Source organism: Phyllobates terribilis, unplaced genomic scaffold (assembly GCF_046119375.1).
Source record: "Phyllobates terribilis strain yellow unplaced genomic scaffold, ASM4611937v1 Scaffold_3__8_contigs__length_932513732, whole genome shotgun sequence".
Classification (NCBI taxonomy): Eukaryota; Metazoa; Chordata; class Amphibia; order Anura; family Dendrobatidae; genus Phyllobates; species Phyllobates terribilis.
The window spans coordinates 333,952,143-333,972,212 of record NW_027362763.1 but is presented as its reverse complement, the minus strand read 5'-3'; the positions used below and the strand labels follow the sequence as shown (position 1 = coordinate 333,972,212).

The following is a 20,070-nucleotide window of genomic DNA, read 5'->3' as shown; positions in this document are numbered from 1 at the left end:
AAATTTACTCTTATCAGCTGCCGGTAGTTCCCTGCCCTTGCCATGGTGTCTTTCTCCTCCTCCAGTGATTGACACCTTTCCTTGTATACGAGCCCATTTTGAAAAAAGTTGTGTGTGTTATTTCAGCAGTTAAAGGGCTATTCCCATCCTATGTATTTATAGCATTGTAAAATGTAGTTGCCCCCACGCTTGCTTTCTTTGAAGTAGGGCTTGGAAACCATGAGGTCTGTTATCTAAACCTGTGAAATACTGACTCACTTTTAGCAAAGTGGCAAGGAGCTCCATCATCCCATGAACAAAGTGGAGGTCTTTTAAGGCCATGGCCCCACTATCAGTATTTGGCCACGGCCCCACTATCAGTATTCGGTCAGTATTTTTTCTCAGGAGTGGGAGCCAAAACCAGGAGTGGGTGATAAATGCAGAATTGGTGACTTGTTTCTATTATACATTTTCTCTGATTGTTCCTCACTTGGTTTTGGCTCCCACTCCTGAAAAAAATACTGACCAAATACTGACCAAGATAGTGGGGCCGTGGCGTAACAGCCCAACTAAGGCGATGTTCCCATGTCCAGTGGAGATCAGTTAGAACGGATCCAGCAGCAATCCGTTGGTAGAAAAAAAAGTTGTGCAGACAATTTTTTAGTTCATTCTTAAATAACTGATCTCTGCTGGATTTTTTTTTTTTAACATTGAAGTCTATGGAAAATGGACCCGTTAAATATCCATCCATTTTTTTTTTTTCATTTGTAACGTATCGGTTTTTTGCTTAATGGATCCATTGCGAGGAGTCTTAAAGGCCAAGCAATGCTCTTCTGGCAATATTATATATGCAAACTGCCTTCAGAGAGGGAGAGGACTAGAACTCTAGTGCCACCTATTGAAGTAGTAGTTTTAAAAGTCAATATTGACCCTTTAACGAGCCTTGCCATATGACTTCGGATAAAAGCCAAACCAGGCATTCTATTTCCAGACATATATTTTGGGGTATGTGTCCCTCATTAGTGCAAAGCAAGAGGTCTTATTTGTCTGGATGAGAGGCCTCTGATAAGGATTGTGATCAGGTCACTTGAAATGTATGTGAGGGGAGATATGTATTATGAAGATTGCTATCTTCCGTGATGTGAAACCCAGAAGTCTCTCTCCAGAATGTTATGTGCTGAGGGGGTTAATCAGCCATTACAGGTTTGTTTTTTTTGTGAGTGGCTGTAAGAAATGGGTGGGATGGCCAATCGCCATATCTCCACTTCAAGGGTGTGGTTGGGGAAGTTAAATGTCCAGCTACTGAGTTTTTTTCTCTGTTGTGTGTTTGGACACAAGGAAGTCTCCAGTTGGGTGTTCAAGTGTTAGCTGAAGTGTGTTATTTTCCACAAGGCCGAAGCCGCATTGGAAAGGACTTTCTGATTGCTGTGGATTTTCATTTATGCCAAAGTGAGCCGTTTTGCGTTACTATTTTGTTCTCTGGTTTAGGAAGTAATAAACGAGCCACGGACTTTAACCCAAGTGTTCCTGTGTCTATCTCAGAGAGCAGCTTAATGAGTCACACTACCACAGAATCTAATTTGTAACATCTCTCATTGTGGAGAGTGACATGCTGGTGGGAGTACTGTGTAGTATTCCTTTTTCCAGTTTTTCTTCATTCTAGCTGCACATCAGCTAATGGCTATTCAGGCTAATCAGAAAGTAGGATTTCATCCAGAAATGTCAAAGACTGATGTCTGTGGTAGAGCTTTCTGCAGGGCGAAGCCTCAGAATGTCACATTTAAAGGATGAGATGCAGCACAAAACCACAGATACCTGTAGGATAAGATAGTCTGACTGTCAGAGACAGAATATTAATGACAGAAAGAACCCACAGTAAATGTATTGTATCTGATCTTATAAAAACACATTGATGCAGTTTAGCAATATTTTAATATGCTCTTATAGCATTTAAAATACTGCTAACTCTTCAGAAGAAATGCTTTTGAAGAACTTGCACAAGGAGTAGGTGTGAGGGGTGCAGGGTGGTAGTAGTGGCGAGAGACTGCTGTTGTGGTATGTGCTCACCCTGACTACCCACAAATAAAAGATAATGTCCTTGTGGTATTGTGATTTGCATGTAGTGCACAACACTCACAACTCCTTGTTGTCCCTCCGTCTTCTTTATGGGTCCAGTAGTTGAAGGCGAGCAATCACTGTCACACACAGTCTCTTTTATATTAAAACCAACTTTACTTAACTTTTTCTTCAGTTCAGTTATGGTCATTAATACATTCTTTTGGGACATCACCGTTACAGTTTCAGCTTCCTCTACTGTCCCTTCCTGTCCTATCCTCAGAGTTAGTTTTCCAGGTACCACAGCTTTCCAGAACACGGTCCTACTCTCCTCAGGTATGTTCCCGTCCGTTCGCCCCTCCTCGGGAGTAGTGAAGGCTGGCTCCATCAGTCCTCCTACAGGCCTCGGACGTTTAGGGAATTTTCCTCAGTTGTCCGCTTTATCATTCCCCAAGCTGCCTAACTCTTTATCCATCATCCGTCTGTATCTTTACAGATACTTCTCCTCAGTCTTCCTCCAGGGACAGACTTAAACGTTACCAACAGCAACTACAGCTCTGACTGAACTGATTCCTGACAGGAAGAACCTTTGCTCCCCTATGGTCTAAACTCCTCCCCCTTTTTAACTGAACCAATCAGCAACTGTCTCTGCCATTCGCTGGGCAAACTTCTCCCTTAACCAATGAACTGCTGTATTCACCCAAAAATAACGTACACTAAATTCTTATACTCTACTCTATGCCTTATCTTCTATATACTAATAGGTCCACCACTGCCTATCAACCCCAATATTCCTGTCAATTCATAACTAAACACTAGGCAATGGGATATGCTTTCCCTATATACTGTATATAAATAACATTATACATTTCATTACATGAACTGTGTACATTAATGCATATAAAATAATGCTGATTTATATATTAATATAGTCACCAAAATATAATAAAACCATACACTTGGTACAAACACTGTTTAGAGAGGGAGAGGCATATGACAGCCCCTGTCACACCCTTACATAGGCATTCTTTTCTTTACACTGCCAAAGCCTGTTAACTATTTCTTATTCAGCTACTCTGATATAAATGTCTTCTATATGGCTTTAACGTAACCAATGGAAAGAAAATGCTATAGTGTTCATCATGTATGAAGAAACCTCTATATTTAGGTACGTTTGCTGTACTTAGTTTTCAGAATCTGTCAGTGAGTACTAAAGAGGTGGCCAGAAATCCCATACAATTTTTCATTTTGAATGATAGCTTGACTTCTAAAGAATGGTTCCTGTCCATTAAAACAGCACTACCAACGGTCAGTCACAAATCAATCATGCGAGTCTATAGAGAAGTCCCAAACACATGTGCAGCTCTTCTCATACATTTGGATTAGAATTCTGACCGTTTCTCCACTGACAGCTGCACACAATGGAGCCCGACTCTCAAGATAGATGCAGGTCTGATTGTAGGGACCCATCCACCTACAAAGACAACCTATAAGTGGACACCATGATTTTCGAACATTGGACATTGTCTTTTACTCCTTTGTCTTTGATCTCCATGATATGCATATTAAAGCTTAGTTGTTTTCCCCTCTCACTTTCTTGAAAACCTTAAACGGGTTATCCAGATTTATCTTTCAAAGTCTGCTGTCACTCTATGTGACTGCAGACTTGTAAACCCTCACATATTGCTCAGCGAGTGCTATGAGAATTCTCCAGTACCATCAGTACGACCAAGCGGCAAGCATGCGATATGATTACACTATTTGCAGACTCGTGTTTCAGGGTGTTGTCCCTCCTCAGTGCAAGGAGAAGCCTCCTTACCCTGGCATGTCACTCTCCACAAGGAGAAATGTTGCCCCTTAGACCACCAGTCAGAAGTCTCTCAAACAGCCTAATCAGATCTTACACTTCACACTGAGGAGGGGCAACACCCCAAGACACGTGTCTGAAAATTGAAATTCTGGTTTGGCTTTTATCCTAATTCATATGGCAAGGCTCGTTAAAAGGTTGATATTGACCTTTAGGATTGCTGCTTCCAATAGGTGACACTAGAGTTCAAGTCTTCTTCCTTTCTGAAGAGGCAATTTGCATCTCCACAAGGAGAGACGTTACCCCTTGGAATGTGAGAGGGAGCTGGACTGCCTGTGACGCGCCCCCTGGGCCGCGTGGGGAACCCGGAACCAGGCCTTTAGTGGGATGCTGTGGGTTGTAGTCACCGTGGCGGCAACCCGGTCCCGTGGCTCAGGGTGGTCAAACCAGTGGCAGTCTTTATAGGGTTTTTGTGGTTTCATGTCCGAGTACGCCACCCGTGGATTGCGGTCAGGGTGTACCGCCGCTGCGAGGCAGTCCGCTGAGGCTGGTGTGGTGTGCGCAGCTAAAGATGGGATAACTCCCCACGGGAAGAGTATGGCCTCAGGGCAGGGAATGTGAATGATGGGAGTGATGGTGCACGGGCGTCCCAGTACCAGTAGTGCTGTATGCGGTGAGAAAGCAGGAACGACTCAGAGTCTTTGCAGTGCAGTTCAGGGTCTTTACTGATGATATTAAGGCAGTCCCTCCCGGGAGTACTAGCTAGCATAAGGGGCCTGGTCAGTCTGTGAGCAAGCAGGAGTTCCCCTGGCCAGGTGGAGTTGTAGGCCTCCCCGTCTATCTGCACTCTTCCTGGCTACCTTGCTGTAAGCGAGTGGAAGTAGCCCACGTCCCTGAGTATACCGTGTGGTGCTCACCCGTATGGCTGGTGACTTGGGGCCTTCTGATAGCCTCCGCTCCTCGATGGCGGTGCTGGTCCCTTCCTTGTGACTGAGCCTCCGGGCTTCTATGGCCAGAGGACCTGGAATCCCCTGCCGGCTGGGTTCTGCTGCTGGACTTGGAGGTTCCCACAGCCTCAGACTCCGTTGTCCGGTCGTAGTCTCTTCAGCCAGGACGAGCAATATCTGCTTCCAGTCCCTGGCACTCAGCTCCTGCTCCTACAGAGCTCCTAGCTGTTTCTCGCCCTGTGTCTGGAACTTCACTCCAGGCTCTGTCTAACTAACCCCGCCCCAGATCCAGTTTATATAGGGCTGGTTCCTCCCCTATCTGGCCTGGGACAGGAGGTGTTGCATGTTTAAGGGCTCCTGACCAGGAAACCTCCCACCTGCTCCCAGACGTAATATTTCTATTACTGTGGTAACCAGACCCCTGGGGTGCCACATTCCCCCCTAGTAAATTTTAGTACTCCGGGACTAAACACATTTTTAACAAAACACAAATACAGGGTATAACAGTAGCATAACATATGTACAAGAAGTTTTAGTCTTTAGAGGTCACGGCGTGTCCGTAACCGGGTGTCCATGTCACCCAACAAGGTGAAGTCTTGGAACAGAGTAGGGGACCTGTCCAAAGCAAACCCCAAACGTTGGCCCTGGGCGTGGCTGCAAGGCTGAGGCTAGCTACTTTGGGCCACAAGGAGGCCACGCCAGACAGGTTTTTCTCTTCCGCGGCCATCTTCGCAAGAGGCACCAAGGTGCAACTATCTACAATGTAGTTCCGGTTACTCAGCGTCCATAACCTGTCAGTCCAAATAAACCTGCAGGGTAACTAGAGAAACATAATCAATGAACAGGCAACAAAAACATAAAACTTTTTCAGCATTTACGTATGTACAGGTAAATATATACTTGTCATTAGACTCTCCAGCGAGCGGGCATCTGTCCTCTAGTGCTCCTGGTGGACCTACGTAACCCACTATCTGGTTCTGCACTACAGGGTGTAGAAGGTGTTGCGGGTAGGCCTGGCAACTTTCTGCGTACTCTTTGGCTTACTAGGGGCACGGCAGGCTCACTACTAGCAGAGGGTTGATTCTCCTGGGCTGCTGGTATGGATTCTTCTGCCTCCTGGGCCGGCTGCTCTTCTGACAATAACTGTTCTTCTGTAGGCCCTTGAGGGGCTGGCTGGAGAAAGGTGAGGACGGGTACCACGACTGCGTTGTTGATTTGAGTCCAGGACCGGGGAAAGTCTCCGAGTACGGTACTGATCATTTCTTCCCTTTCCTCTGCGGGTTGACGGTTCTCTTGATCTTCGTCAGGGCTTTGCAGCTGCTCGGGACACTTTTTCAGGTGGTCTCTGGAGATAATGGCTGTGGTCTCTCCTCCATCCTTACTGATTACACAGACTTTTGGGTTATCATGACTTGAAGGCAGTACTGTGTACGGATCCTTTTCCCACTGGTCGTCCAACTTGTGGAGCCACCTCTTTCTCTTCAAGACCTGCTCTCCAGGTACCAGGGGAACAGCGGGAGCATGCTGGTTATAAGTCTTCTCTTGCCTTTCTCTTGCTTGAGACAGACTTCGCTCGACGCTCTCCTGTACTTTCCGATACTGCTGCTGCCGTTCTGTATCCCAGTCTGCCTCTGGCGAGGTGTCCTCAGGTGTCAGGACTCCCATATCCAGGTCAATAGGCAGCTTACCAGGTCTTGCTCTCATTAGGTAAGCCGGGGTACAGTTGGTGGAACCTACGGGGATGTGATTATATAAGTCCACCAGATCAGGCAGTTTTTCAGGCCAGAGACTGCGTTCTTCCAGGGGCAACGTTTTTAGCAAGTCTATCACCACCTGGTTCATTTTCTCACATAGTCCGTTGGTCTGAGGGTGATAGGGCGTTGTTCTTATCTTCCTGCAGCCATACAGATTGCAGAACTCTTGGAAGACCTCCGCTTGGAAACCTGGCCCGTGGTCCATCAACACTTGCTCCGGATACCCGTGTGGACGGCAGAAGTGCTGCTGGAAGGCTCTAGCTGCTGTTTGAGCCGTTAAGTCCTTGACAGGGGCCACCACCAGGAACCGGGAGTAGTGATCTACGATTGTGAGGGCGTAGACGTACCCAGATTTGCTTGGAGCCAGTTTCACATGGTCCAGGGCTACCAGTTCCAGTGGCTGTCTGGTGATGATGGGCTGCACCGGAGTCTTCGGGCTGGCATGGTCCTTCCTTCTTAGGTTGCACGGGCCACAGTCTCTGCACCACCTCTCGATGGCTCCTCTCATGCCTACCCAGTAGAACCGTCCACGCAACAGGAACTGCAGCTTCTTCCATCCGAAGTGTCCTGCTCCGTCATGGTATGCCTCCAGAACCATAGCCGCGTCTCGTCTTGGGACCACTACCTGCCAGGTCAGCTCATGTGTTCTAGAGTTGACCATTCTCCGGCACAGCTTCTCCTTGTAAAGAAACAGTCTACTTTTCTCCTTCCACAGTTGCTTGGCCTCCTCTGGAGCGTCTGGGTCAAGACGGGCATCAGCCTATGTCAGCATTTCCTTCACCAGACGGACTGCGGGATCACTGTCTTGTGTCTCCGCCCAGCTGTAGTGGGGTAAAGGATTGAATGTGGCAGAGCGCCTGTCCCTTACACAGTGGGAATACAGGGTAATCCCATGACGGTGGAACGCAGGGAGTTCGACCTCTTCCAGTTCTTCTGGATCTTCCCCTACGTCCGGTAAGTTTGGCATTCTGGACAGGGCATCCGCGTTGGCATTTGAGCATCCCGCCCGGTATTTGATGGTGAATTCATAGTTGGACAGGCGGGCCATCCATCTCTGCTCCAGGGCACCAAGTCTTGCAGTGTCCAGGTGTGTCAATGGGTTGTTGTCCGTGTACACGGTGAACTTGGAAGAGGCAAGGTAATGCTTGAAACATTCGGTCACTGCCCACACCACTGCCAGGAACTCTAGCTTGAATGAGCTATAATTCTCAGGGTTTCTCTCTGTGGGCCGTAGTTTTCGGCTGGCGTAAGCGATTACCCGTTCTTTCCCCTGCTGGATCTGGGACAGTACGGCTCCTAGCCCGATGTTGCTCGTGTCCGTGTGGAGGATAAAGGACTGGCTGTAGTCAGGGTACGCCAGGATTTCATCCCCCGTGAGGGCCATCTTCAGCTGGCGGAAGGACTCTTCTTCCAGCTTTTCCCACCTGAAGGGCGGCTTCTAGTTTTTGGCCTTCCTGGATTGACCTATCAGGAGGTCCTGCATAGGAGCTGCCATTTTGGTGAAACCGGGAATGAATCTTCGGTAGTAGCCTACCAACCCGAGAAACTGCCGCACTTCCTTTATGCTGGAGGGTCTTGGCCAGTCTTTAATCACGGTGATCTTATCGGGGTCGGGAGCCACTCCGTCAGCACTCACCACGTGTCCCAGGTACTGCACCTTTGGTTTCAGCAGGTGACAATTGGAGGGTTTCACCTTTAGGCCGTAGCTTGCCAGGGCGCCAAACACTTCTGCCAGGTGTCTCAAATGGTCCTCGTAGGCTTTGGAATAAACTATGACATCATCCAGGTATAACTGGACCGTCTCGAAATTCCGGTGTCCCAGACAGCATTCCATCAACCGCTGGAAGGTTCCTGGTGCATTGCAGAGCCCGAACGGCATACAGTTGAATTCGCTTAGACCCATCGGGGTGGTGAATGCAGTCTTCTCCTTGTCCGCCTCTGCTACAGGAACCTGCCAGTACCCGCTAGTAAGATCCAAAGTGGAGAAGAAGTTAGCAGATTTTAATGCAGCTAAAGATTCTTCTATTCTAGGTAACGGGTACGCATCTTTGTGTGTGATACGGTTGACCTTTCTGTAGTCTACACACATTCTCATTGTGTTGTCCTTCTTTTTCACTAGAACTAGTGGAGCTGCCCAGGGGCTACAGCTGTCCCTGATTACCCCAGCCTCCTTCATGTCCCGCAACATCCCCTTTGCATGCTGATATTGTGCAGGGGGTACAGGTCGGTATCTTTCCTTTATGGGTGGATGGTCTCCTGTGGGGATGTGATGCTCTACCCCCTTTACTCGCTCGAAGTCTAGCGGGTGTTTACTAAAGACTCTTTCATACTCCTGAATCACCCGGTAGACTCCCTGTTTTTGGTGTGAGGGAGTGGAGTCAGTACCCAAATGCAGTTGCTGACACCAGTCCTCCATTTGTTTCTTAGAGCCGTTACCTTCCTCTGGTTGAGATGGAGGCAAGGGTTCTACGGCCTTTACAAAATTTTGGTTTATGGTGAACAATTTGGCTAGCGTGGCATACCGGGGCAGGTGTACCTCTCTCTCCCCGATATTTACGATGCGGACAGGTACCCTCCCATGGCGTACATCGACCCCTCCCCGTGCTGTCAAAATGGTGGGCCTACTGTCTGAGTAGACGGGCTCTACCATTGCTTGGTAGTCTATACCTCTTAGACCAATAGCTGCCCGGCACCATATCATCATCTCACTTTTCGGGGGCATGGCAATAGGGAACGGGTCACACATTCTCACATTACCAATCTCACCACCAGATAATTCCACCTGTTGCCGTTTCATCAGTGCCTGGATTTCTTTTTGGAGGACACGCTGCTGGCTGGAACTGGCGTTCTTGGCAACCTGCTGTAAAATGAGAATCACCTCTGAAAGACAATTTTCATTTACGTTAGTTCCCAAGGTTATTCTAGGGTGACTCTCATGACGGTCAATGTCCACAATAATCAGTCCTTGTGCCGCCAGTTCGACCTTACCGACCTTAATGGTCACCTCTTTGAACCCCACCTGTGGCACGGGCTGACCATTGCTGGCGATGATACTCAGGTCGTCATCTGGGTAGCGGGTTATGTCCGAGTCATTCCAGTACCGCTTAAAGAGCACGTACGGGATGGTAGTCACCTGTGACCCACTGTCTAGTAGTGCACTCATAGGAATGCCATCCAGTACCACAGGCGAGACCAGACGTCCCCCTACGTATTTATCACGCCAGTTCGATGGGCCTGATGATCTTATGCCTGGGGGTTGGCCCTCTACCCCATGCCCGTTTAAATGACAGTACCTTGCCATATGTCCGGGTTGATTGCAGCGGCGGCAGATGGGTTGTCCGTCCTCGTTGTATCTGTCGCTGGGTCTTCCTCTGGACGATGGGATCCTCCTCTGTCGGTGCCACGGGACGTCCTCCGGACTGGTGGCCAGCTTGATCCTTCCTGGAGGAGAGACCTGTAAAGACTGCACAGTTCGGGTTAGCGTGGCTACGCTTTTAGTTAGCTCTTGGACCTGATGGTGCAGGTCTGTAGCCGGGTTGTTGTCCAAAGCCTGCGCAGCAGCTCCTACAGGCTCTGCAGACAAGGCGCCGCCTCTTGATGATAGGTAATAGCAGGGCGCCGGTGGGTTACAGCGCTACCCGATGCCGGTTCTCGGAGCACCCGGATGGCCCTGTCCTTGAACTTTGCAAAGTCTAAACCAGGGTTCTGCAAGGCCATTGCACGCAACTGGGTTCGGTAGGCGTTGGACAGCAGACCCTCAATGAATTGCTCAGTTAACAGTTCATCTGCATTCCGCACACTGTCAGGGTCTGCCTGTTTACAGGGTCTGCCTGTTTAATGGCTCCCAGGACCTCTTGCAAACTCAAAGCATAGTCTCTTATACTGTCTTGGGCCTGCTGCTTGCACCCATAAAATCTCATTTTGATCTCAGCTGAGGTGCGGGTATCAAAAGTGTCCTTCAGACGGGCCAAGATCTCCTTTTACGGTCTCCTTGTCCCGGACTGACCAGGACTTTACTACACGCTGGGCTGCGCCGGTTAGCTGGCCTATCAATATGCTCACTTTCTGGCCCTCCGTCAGGGGGTATGCCTTAAATAGGCTGTACAGTCTCTCTTTAAAGTCGCTTAGGGTATGCGACTCCCCTGAGTATTGGGGCAGCCAGGCCGCTCCGGGGATGTAAGGCATTGTAAATGGCATTATTGCGGCAGTGGCCGCGCTGGTGGTAGAGGGTCCCTCCGTGTCCGTCATCTTCCTCCCCCCTAGTTAAGTGTGGCCTACCTTCCGACGATCCTCTTCTGTAGGCCGCGGCTCCGCTGGTGCTGCTCCGTCCTGGTGACGTCAGCGTCGCTCTCTCTCCCTTCCAGGACCTTGCGCAGCTTCGGTGCGTGGGGCGGAGCTTCGGGTCTCGCACGCTTTCGGCGTCCACGCCCCTCTTCTTCCCGCGCGGCGTCCCGAAGATGGCGTCCGATGGCGGGAAAACGACTGCGGATGGCGGGAAAACAGCTGCGGATGGCGGGAAACTTCTGAAAATGGCGGGAAACGGCCCCGGATGGCGGGAACCTTCACCACGGCAGGTATGACAGTTTTTTGAAGGCACGCAGTACCCGGTCGTTGCGGGCACGAAATCCTGCCGACTACGCCAAAGTTGACACGCCCCCTAGGCCGCGTGGGGAACCCGGAACCGGGCCTTTTGTGGGATGCTGTGGGTTGTAGTCACCGTGGCGGTGACCCGGTCCTGTGGCTCAGGGTGGTCAAACCAGTGGCAGTCTTTATAGGGTTTTTGTGGCTTAATGTCCGAGTACGCCACCCGTGGATTGCGGTCAGTGTGTACCGCCGCTGCGAGGCAGTCCGCTGAGGCTGGTGTGGTGTGCGCAGCTAAATATGGGATAACTCCCCACGGGAAGAGTATGGCCTCAGGGCAGGGAATGTGGATGATGGGAGTGATGGTGCGCGGGCGTCCCAGTACCAGTAGTGCTGTATGCGGTGAGAAAGCAGGAACGACTCAGAGTCTTTGCAGTGCAGTTCAGGGTCTTTACTGATGATATTAAGGCAGACCCTCCCGGGAGTACTGGCTAGCATAAGGGGCCTGGTCAGTCTGTGAGCAAGCAGGAGTTCCCCTGGCCAGGTGGAGTTGTAGGCCTCCCCGTCTATCTGCACTCTTCCTGGCTACCTTGCTGTAAGCGAGTGGAAGTAGCCCACGTCCCTGAGTATACCGTGTGGTGCTCACCCGTATGGCTGGTGACTTGGGGCCTTCTGATAGCCTCCGCTCCTCGATGGCGGTGCTGGTCCCTTCCTTGTGACTGAGCCTCCGGGCTTCTATGGCCAGAGGACCTGGAATCCACTGCCGGCTGGTTTCTGCTGCTGGACTTAGAGGTTCCCACAGCCTCGGACTCCGTTGTCCGGTCGTAGTCTCTTCAGCCAGGACGAGCAATATCTGCTTCCAGTCCCTGGCACTCAGCTCCTGCTCCTACAGAGCTCCTAGCTGTTTCTCGCCCTGTGTCTGAAACTTCACTCCAGGCTCTGTCTAACTAACCCCGCCCCAGATCCAGTTTATATAGGGCAGGTTCCTCCCCTATCTGGCCTGGGACAGGAGGTGTTGCGTGTTTAAGGGCTCCTGACCAGGAAACCTCCCACCTGCTCCCAGACGTAATATTTCTATTACTGTGGTAACCAGACCCCTGGGGTGCCACACCTGCAAAGGATATCTATGCATATACAGAGGGAAACCTATAAACTCCATGCAGATACCACAGAATCGAATAGCGGAACAGTGCTTACCAATGTGTTCAGTTCTAGATAATTGACGTTGGTTCAGAATAAGGGACTCCCTCACCATTGTCTCTGAATGGCCACATATTGTTTTCAAAACCATACATGTACATTATGACAGATAAGTCCATTATAATAGAATTAGAGAGGTTGATACTTCAAAATGATGCTCACCTACAAGGAACATGGAGTCATAGGATGGTAAACAGTGATATCTCTTTATTTTTGGGGGATGAGAAAAAAAAAACCCAGGCACCTTAATTCCAATGTCCAGAAGTTTTCCAATGCCGCAGTCATTTCTATCTTGGGAAAGTTTTCCCTGGAGCAGTGCACCTTGCTTTCCTACCTCTACCATGGCATTTATTTCTCTGTCCTTGAACAGTCCAGTATGAGGTGCCAGGTGATGCTTTTAGGTTTTCCTGTGAACAATGAGTATGTGGGGGGGTGATCACAGTCATCTGTTACTATGGTAACTGATATAATTCTGCTATCAGCTGCTGGTTGCTAGCGCAATTATTGTCTAGATACACAGAGATCCAGATGTTCTGTTACTTTTATAAGTTGAGAGAATCCATAATGGTCGCGTATTACAGATCTGGCTTTAAATAGTTTGTCTAAATGAAGTTTGTTGGAATTCATCTTTATAATGAGTGCAGAGTTTTACTTGTTGGTATCGCTCCTCTGCATTCCAAAAACTCCAGATTTAGTGTTTCCAGTCTTAGTTTATACAAAGCTTTAGTTTAGAAGTAATATGCAATGGAATAGTGACACCTACAGGCTGTAGTGTAAGTAATAGACGGCTCTGCTGCATCACCACCAGTTACATAGGTTATATTGGATTTACACTTTACAATGATGTTACATGGTCTGTGTTACATCTGCAATACATACAATGCTGTTTTGTTTTTTTCTCATTCTGCACACATCTATTTCTTGCTTACATACATGGGGATTGCCTCGAGGAGTTTAACTGTATTCCATTTCAAACACTCACCCCTATTAATGTGGAATATTGAAGCAAATCAAATATATTACGTTTTACAGGGAATCTATCAACAGATTTTTCTGCCCCATCTGAGAGCAGCATGATGTAAGGCCAGAGACCCTGATTCCAGTGATATATCACTTACTGGGCTGCTTGATATAATTTTGATACAATCCCTGCTTTATCTATTGCAAAGCTGTATAACTCCGCCCACACCACTGATTGGCAGCTTTCTGCTCAAGTTCAGTGTACACAGTAAGCTGCCAATCAGTGGTGGGGGAGGGGTTATACAGAGCTCATGAATATGCTTGACTACCTGGCAGCAGGTTACTAGTCATGTAGTGATAATCTCCTGCTGATAAAACATTGATTTTATCACAACTGCACTAATCGGCCTAGTAAGTGACACATCACTGGACTCAGGGTCTCTGTCTCTACATTATGCTGTTCTCAGATTGGGTGGCAAATACCTGGTGACAGATTCCCTTTAATGTTTTTGAACACTCAATATTCGGCCATGATAGAGCTTCTAGGTTAGTGGTATTTGGCCACTTGAGCCATTTGGGCTTCTATCTTTGTCTAGAAGAATATTAAGATATTTGTTCTATGTCACCTTTATCAATATCTATGATGACCTCCTTTTTCTGTCTTTTAGAGCGATGTGATGATTGGGGAGAAGACACTAGGAAGCTGACACAGGCTTATGATGGAGAACCTGTGCGCATCAGATGCCCTCTGTTCGAGGAATATCTAAAACATAATTATAGTACAGCACACTCGGCGGGTCTCACCTTAATGTGGTATTGGACTGGCAAGGGGAAAGACCTAGAGGAGCCGATAAATATCCGTCTTCCGGACAACAGAATCAGCAAAGATAAGGACATACTCTGGTTTCGGCCCGTTCTTCTTAATGATACAGGAAATTATACCTGCATGTTAAGGTAAGATAGTTACTTCAAGAACGTATTGTATACATGCCTATGAAGAAAAAGGCAAATTCATTATATGGGGGTGGGGAAAAATAGTGTATGTATGCTATGTTTTTTTGTTTTGTTTTTCCTTTTTAAATATGGAGGGGAAATTAGGTTTTTACTGGAGGATGCTCTACAGAAGGTGTCCCTAACGTGTGGTTCGGGAACTGGCATGTGTGGCTCGCGGCTGCCATCTTGGCGCATTAATATCCGGTCTAGCCAATAGCTATGAAGAGCAAGTGATTCGGTCAACAGGGGTAGGGGTACTCGGATACCGGGATGGATGGGTTACTTCTGTGGGGATCACGGTTGGTCGGTTCCCGGTTCCATGCCCTGGACCGTCAGTAAAGGAATGGGGGTGAGGATGATGGGAGTATTGTGTCCTGACGCCTCCTGTGGTAACTGGTAAAATCCGTTACCAGCGCTGTGTATGGTTGCTGAGGTGATCGGCATACGGCTTGTACGAACGCTATAGACAGTAATGTCAAAGTAGGCACACACACACATTAATTCTTTGTTTTACTGATGTCCGGTAACAGGTACAGTTCAGGAGGGTAACCAGGTTTTCGGTGCAGGTAGAGATATTCACTCTGGAGATTTGTGAGGCCTCCTCTAACACTGTGTGCGTTGTTTGGGGTCAGTCCTGCCTTAAGCTGAACCTGCCACCTTTTACTTTCTTTGGGGTCCTTCTTCACAACTGACAATGAGGACCTTTCCTTGGGGCTACCAATTCTCTTTCTGGGCCCCTGGTCCTATACTTGGTCAAGTTTGGCAACTGTCTCCCCTTCTTCTTCAGGGGGAATAGATCCTCCTGATCTGTCCGGGTTTTCTATGCTATTCCTGAATTAATAGCAATCTCGGTCTCCGGTGTCCGGGTGAGCTAAAGGGATAATAGTTTTATCTCTTTCTTTCTCCTTCTAGCCTCTGTCCCTCTCTCTAGGGCGCTTCACAACACAGACCTGTTTCCTAGTTCAGGGCTTAACTGGTCCTCAGCCAACAGCTCTCTCTGTCTCTCTCCTCCTTCACCCGTCTCTAGACCAACTGCCGCTTTTGCTGTCTCCCTGGAAACTGACTCCTCCCCTCAGACCTGGGGTGGAAGGTGTTGTGTGTGCCCAAGTGTACATCTCTCCCTGCACCTATGGATCCTGTGGTAATCCCCCGCAGGGGTGCCACATTCTCCCCTAGTTAACTTCAGTCCTCCAGGACTGAAACCTTTTTTTTTTTTAACAAAGATAACATAACATTAACATTTATATTTGTAATTTGAACAGAGTCTCAAAAATAAAATTTACAATAACCAGGGAAAATGGGAAAAACGGATAACTAGTCCATACAACACTAGTCGATCTGCTGCAAGCTGTTAAAGGGAAAGTGTTTTTGCCACCACCAGTCCTGTGGCTGCGGTCCATTCTTAAAAATTTTCAAAAAGTTTCAGACGTCCAAACAGGTAAAGTCTCTTTAGGCTTAAAGATTCAGATAGACTTAATAATTCACAATACACAACAAAACATTTACTATGTGTGCCTCAGCGCAAGGGTCCTACGTACTGCAGGGGCCTCTCCCGGTCATAAGCACTGTGGGCCCTTTGGCCCTGGGGTCACCTATTGGCAAACATTTTGCTCTCCCTAGACCGCTCCTTACGCCAACTCTACTCATCCCTTTTTTTATGTTGTGTATCTGGTGTAACCTGTTTTGGTCTACTCGTCACCCTTCTATATACTGACTTTAACTACATATTGTGGTGGGTGTCCAAAATTAATACGTGATGACCTCCGTAAAACTGGTATCCCACTGGTGCGTAAGCCTGGTGATGAGCGAACACTACTTACTGACTCATGTGTTGGTCTACGTAGCACAGGTATGCCGGAGTGCCTTCCCACTCCCTTAGTGAGAATGGCAGGTACACCGATTGCAGGATTCCCTAGCTCGGCTGCAGCAGGTGGTTCTTCTGCTCTTGATCCTTCTACTGGTTGTGGGAATGTCAACATGGGAATTAAATATGCTCCTTCTATTTGGGGCCAATCTGCGGGTAACTCTCCTAAGATTGTCTTAATTGTCCTTGGCGTCTCTTCTTCTGGTATGGGACAAGGGATATATTCTTTTTGTTGTAAGGGTTGAGGACACTTCTTTAAGTGGTCTCGGGACACTGTTGCTGTTGTTTTTCCGTTATCCTTGCTGATTAGACAGGTTTTCTGGTTGTCAAAATTGGATGGTAATACAGTGTATGATTCTTCTTCCCATTGATTATCTAGCTTATGAAGTCTCTTTTTCCTTTTCAAAACCAATTCTCCGGGGGTTAACGGGATTCCTTGTGCCTTTTTATTGACATTGGTTTCTTGTCTTTCTCTGGATTTTGCTAGACTTTTATCAACACACTCCTGTATTTTCTTGTATTGTTCTGTTCTTCTAGTATCCCAATCTGCACTTGAGGGGCCTTCCTCAGGAACTACAATGCCCATTTTAAAGTCCACTGGCAATTTTCCTGGTCTCGCTCTCATCAAGTATGCCGGGGTACAATTAGTTGAGCTTACTGGGATGTTGTTATAGATGTTAATAAGATCTGGTAATTTCTCTGGCCATCTGTTTGTCTTCCAAGGGTAGAGTCTTCAGCAATTCTATTACCACGTGATTCATTTTTTCGCACATTCCGTTTGTTTGGGGATGGTAAGGCGTGGTACGAATTTTCTTGCATCCATACAAGCTACAGAACTCTTGAAATATTTCCGCTTCAAAGGCAGGACCCTGATCTGTCAATACCTGTTCTGGATATCCATGTGGCCTGCAGAAAATAAGCTTGAAAGGCTCTTGCTGCTGTCTGAACTGTCAAGTCCTTCACAGGAGCTACCACTAGGAATCTGGAATAGTGGTCCACCATGGTAAGAGCATAAGTATAGCCTGATCTACTGGATGTGAGTTTGACATGATCCAAGGCTACTAGTTCCAAGGGCTGTTTGGTTATGGTAGGCTGGAGTGGTGCTTTCTGGTTGTTACGATCTCCTCTTCTTAATGAGCATGGGCCACAATTTTTACACCATTTTTCTATGGAAGGCCTCATGCCAATCCAATAAAACCTCTCACGTAACAGTATTTCCAGTTTTCTCCATCCAAAGTGTCCTGCTCCATTATGGTACGCTTCCAATACCATTTGGACGTCTCTCTTTGGAACCACAACTTGTGTCCTTGGATTGATATACCGTCTGCACAATTGGATTTTATAGATAAATAACCTGCTTCTTTCTTTCTACAGGTATTGGGCCTCTGGGGGAGCATTCTTCTCAATTTTAGAATCCAGTTGGGTTACCAGCCTCTTCACTAGGCTCATTGCAGGATCGCTGTCTTGGGTTTCTTTCCATCCATAATGAGGCAACGGGTTTAGTGCAACATCCTGACGGTTCTGGTAGATATGGGTTTCTGTCATTTTCCATTTTCTACTTTATGGAAAGCTGGAAGTTCTATTTCCTCCAAGTCATCTGTTTCTTATTCAAGCCCTTGCAAATGTACTTGAGGGTTTCTGGAGAGGGCATCAGCATTTGCATTTCCACGGCCTGTTCGGTACTTGATGGTAAAGTCGTAGTTCGATAGCCGGGCCATCCAGCGCTGCTCCAATGCACCAAGCTTTGCAGTATCCAAGTGTGTTAACGGATTATTGTCCGTAAAGATGGTAAATTTTGAAGCTGCTAAGTAATGCTTGAACCTCTCCGTGACTGCCCAGACCAAGGCCAGGAACTCCAACTTAAAGGAACTGTAATTTTCCGGGTTCCTCTCGGTAGGTCGAAGTCTTCTACTGGCATAGGCAATTACTCTTTCCTTGCCTTCTTGTATTTGGGACAGTACTGCTCCCAGGCCTACATTACTTGCATCCGTGTAGAGGACAAATGGTAGGTTGTAATCTGGGTACGCCAAGATTTCCTCACCGGTAAGGGCCTGTTTCATTTGTTGGAAGGAGTCTTCTTGTTTCTTTCCCCATTCCAACGGCGGCTCTGCAGACCTTCTCTTCTTAGCTTGGCCTACTAGAAGATCTTGTAGGGGCGCTGCCATCTTCGTGTAGCCCTTAATAAATCTTCTGTAATAGAACTGACGTACCTCTCTGACTGTGGTCGGCCTCTGCCAGTCCTGGATAGCTGTCACTTTTTCCGGATCTGGTGCTACACCATCCGCGCTGACCACATGCCCTAGGTATTGGACTTTTGGCTTCAGCGGGTAACATTTAGATGGATTGAGCTTCATTCCATACTTTGTTAGAGCTGTAAATACCTCCACTAGGTGTTCCAGATGTTCTTCATAGGTTTTGGAATACACTATGACATCATCCAGGTATAAAAGTACCTTCTCAAAATTCCGGTGTCCCAGGCAGCACTCCATGAGTCTCTGAAACGTCCGGGGCATTGCATAACCCAAATGGCATGCTATTGAATTTGCATAGGCCCATTGGTGTTGTGAATGCTGTTTTCTCCCAGTCTTCTGCAACGGAGACCTGCCAATACCCACTAGTGAGATCTAATGTGGAGAAATACTTAGCAGTCTTTAATGCAGCAAGAGACTCCTCTATCCGGAGTAAGCATCTTTGTGAGTGATCTTATTGACCTCCCTGTAATCCACACACATCCTCATAGTGCCATCCTTCTTTCTGACTAAGACTAAGGGGTCCGCCCAGGGACTACAGCTATCTCCTATAACCCCGGCCTCCTTCATGTCCTGCGACATCTCTTTAGCACACTGGTAGTGGTTTGGTGGGATGGGTCTATGTCTCACTTTAATCGTGGGATGATCTCCTGTGGGTATGTGATGGCGTACCCCTTTTACCCTCCCAAAATCTAATGGATGCTTACTGAATACTTGGCTAAACTCTTGTACTACCCGGTAAACTCCTTGCTTCTGGTGGTCGGGAGTAGCATCAGTCCCTATGTGCAACTGCTGACACCACTCCTCCAGCTGTCCCTTGGGGTTGTTGTCCTCTCCCTGATTTGACGGGGGCAAGGGCTCTAGTGTTTGTATGTTGTTATTACTGACAGTGTACAGCTTTGCTACAGTAGCATACCGGGGTAGTTTCACTTCTTCCTCACCACAATTCAACACACGGATTGGTACTCTTCCCCTGCGTGTATCCACCACCCCTCTAGCTGTCAGCAGTGTAGGTCTATGCTCTGAATATACCGGTTCTACAATTGCCTGGTATTCCTTTCTTCTGACACCCATATCTGCTCGACACCATATCATCATTTCACTGTTTGGTGGTAATACAATGGGAAACTGGTCTGTTACCCACGCACTTTACCTGTTGCTTGTGAATTAAGGCACGGATTTCCCTTTGAAGGACTCTCCTCCGCCCAATGCCAGCAGTCTCTGTAATCTGTTGGAGTAAAAACATCACTTCTTCAAGGCAGTTTTCAATCACATTAGTACCAAGCACCATGTAAGGACATTTGTTATTGGGGTCATCTTCTACCACACATAACCCTTGGCCTCTCAACTCCACCCTCCCCAGCTTTATTGTCACCTCTCTAAACCCCACCTGATTCAGTGGTTGACCATTAGCTGCTAAAATGACAAGACTAGAGTCTGGGGGGCTAAGATCAGCATCAGACCAAAATTGCTTGTAAAGGATATGTGGGATGGTGGTGACTTGTGACCCAGTGTCCAATAGGGCCGATGTGGGGATTCCTACTAGCGTAATGTTGAGGTACGGGCGGCCTCCCACATACCGACTATGCCAGTCATATCGGCCCTGCCGTTTTATTCCTGGGGGTTGGCCCTGGGACCCAGGAATCTCTGGTTTAAACGACATCTTCTTGCAAAGTGGCCC

The 20,070-nt window shown here is 47.8% G+C and overlaps 1 protein-coding gene across 3 annotated transcripts in view; it reads left to right on the top strand.

Moving 5' to 3' along the window:
* The window catches only part of IL1RAP (interleukin 1 receptor accessory protein), a 288,771-nt gene that overhangs the window by 197,645 nt on the left and 71,056 nt on the right, over window positions 1-20,070 (top strand). For all 3 annotated transcript variants that reach the window (XM_073675162.1, XM_073675163.1, XM_073675165.1), the window contains one exon: window positions 13,952-14,237. In XM_073675162.1, coding sequence (XP_073531263.1) covers window positions 13,952-14,237 — 286 coding nt within the window. The remainder of the gene's footprint in view (window positions 1-13,951; window positions 14,238-20,070) is intronic.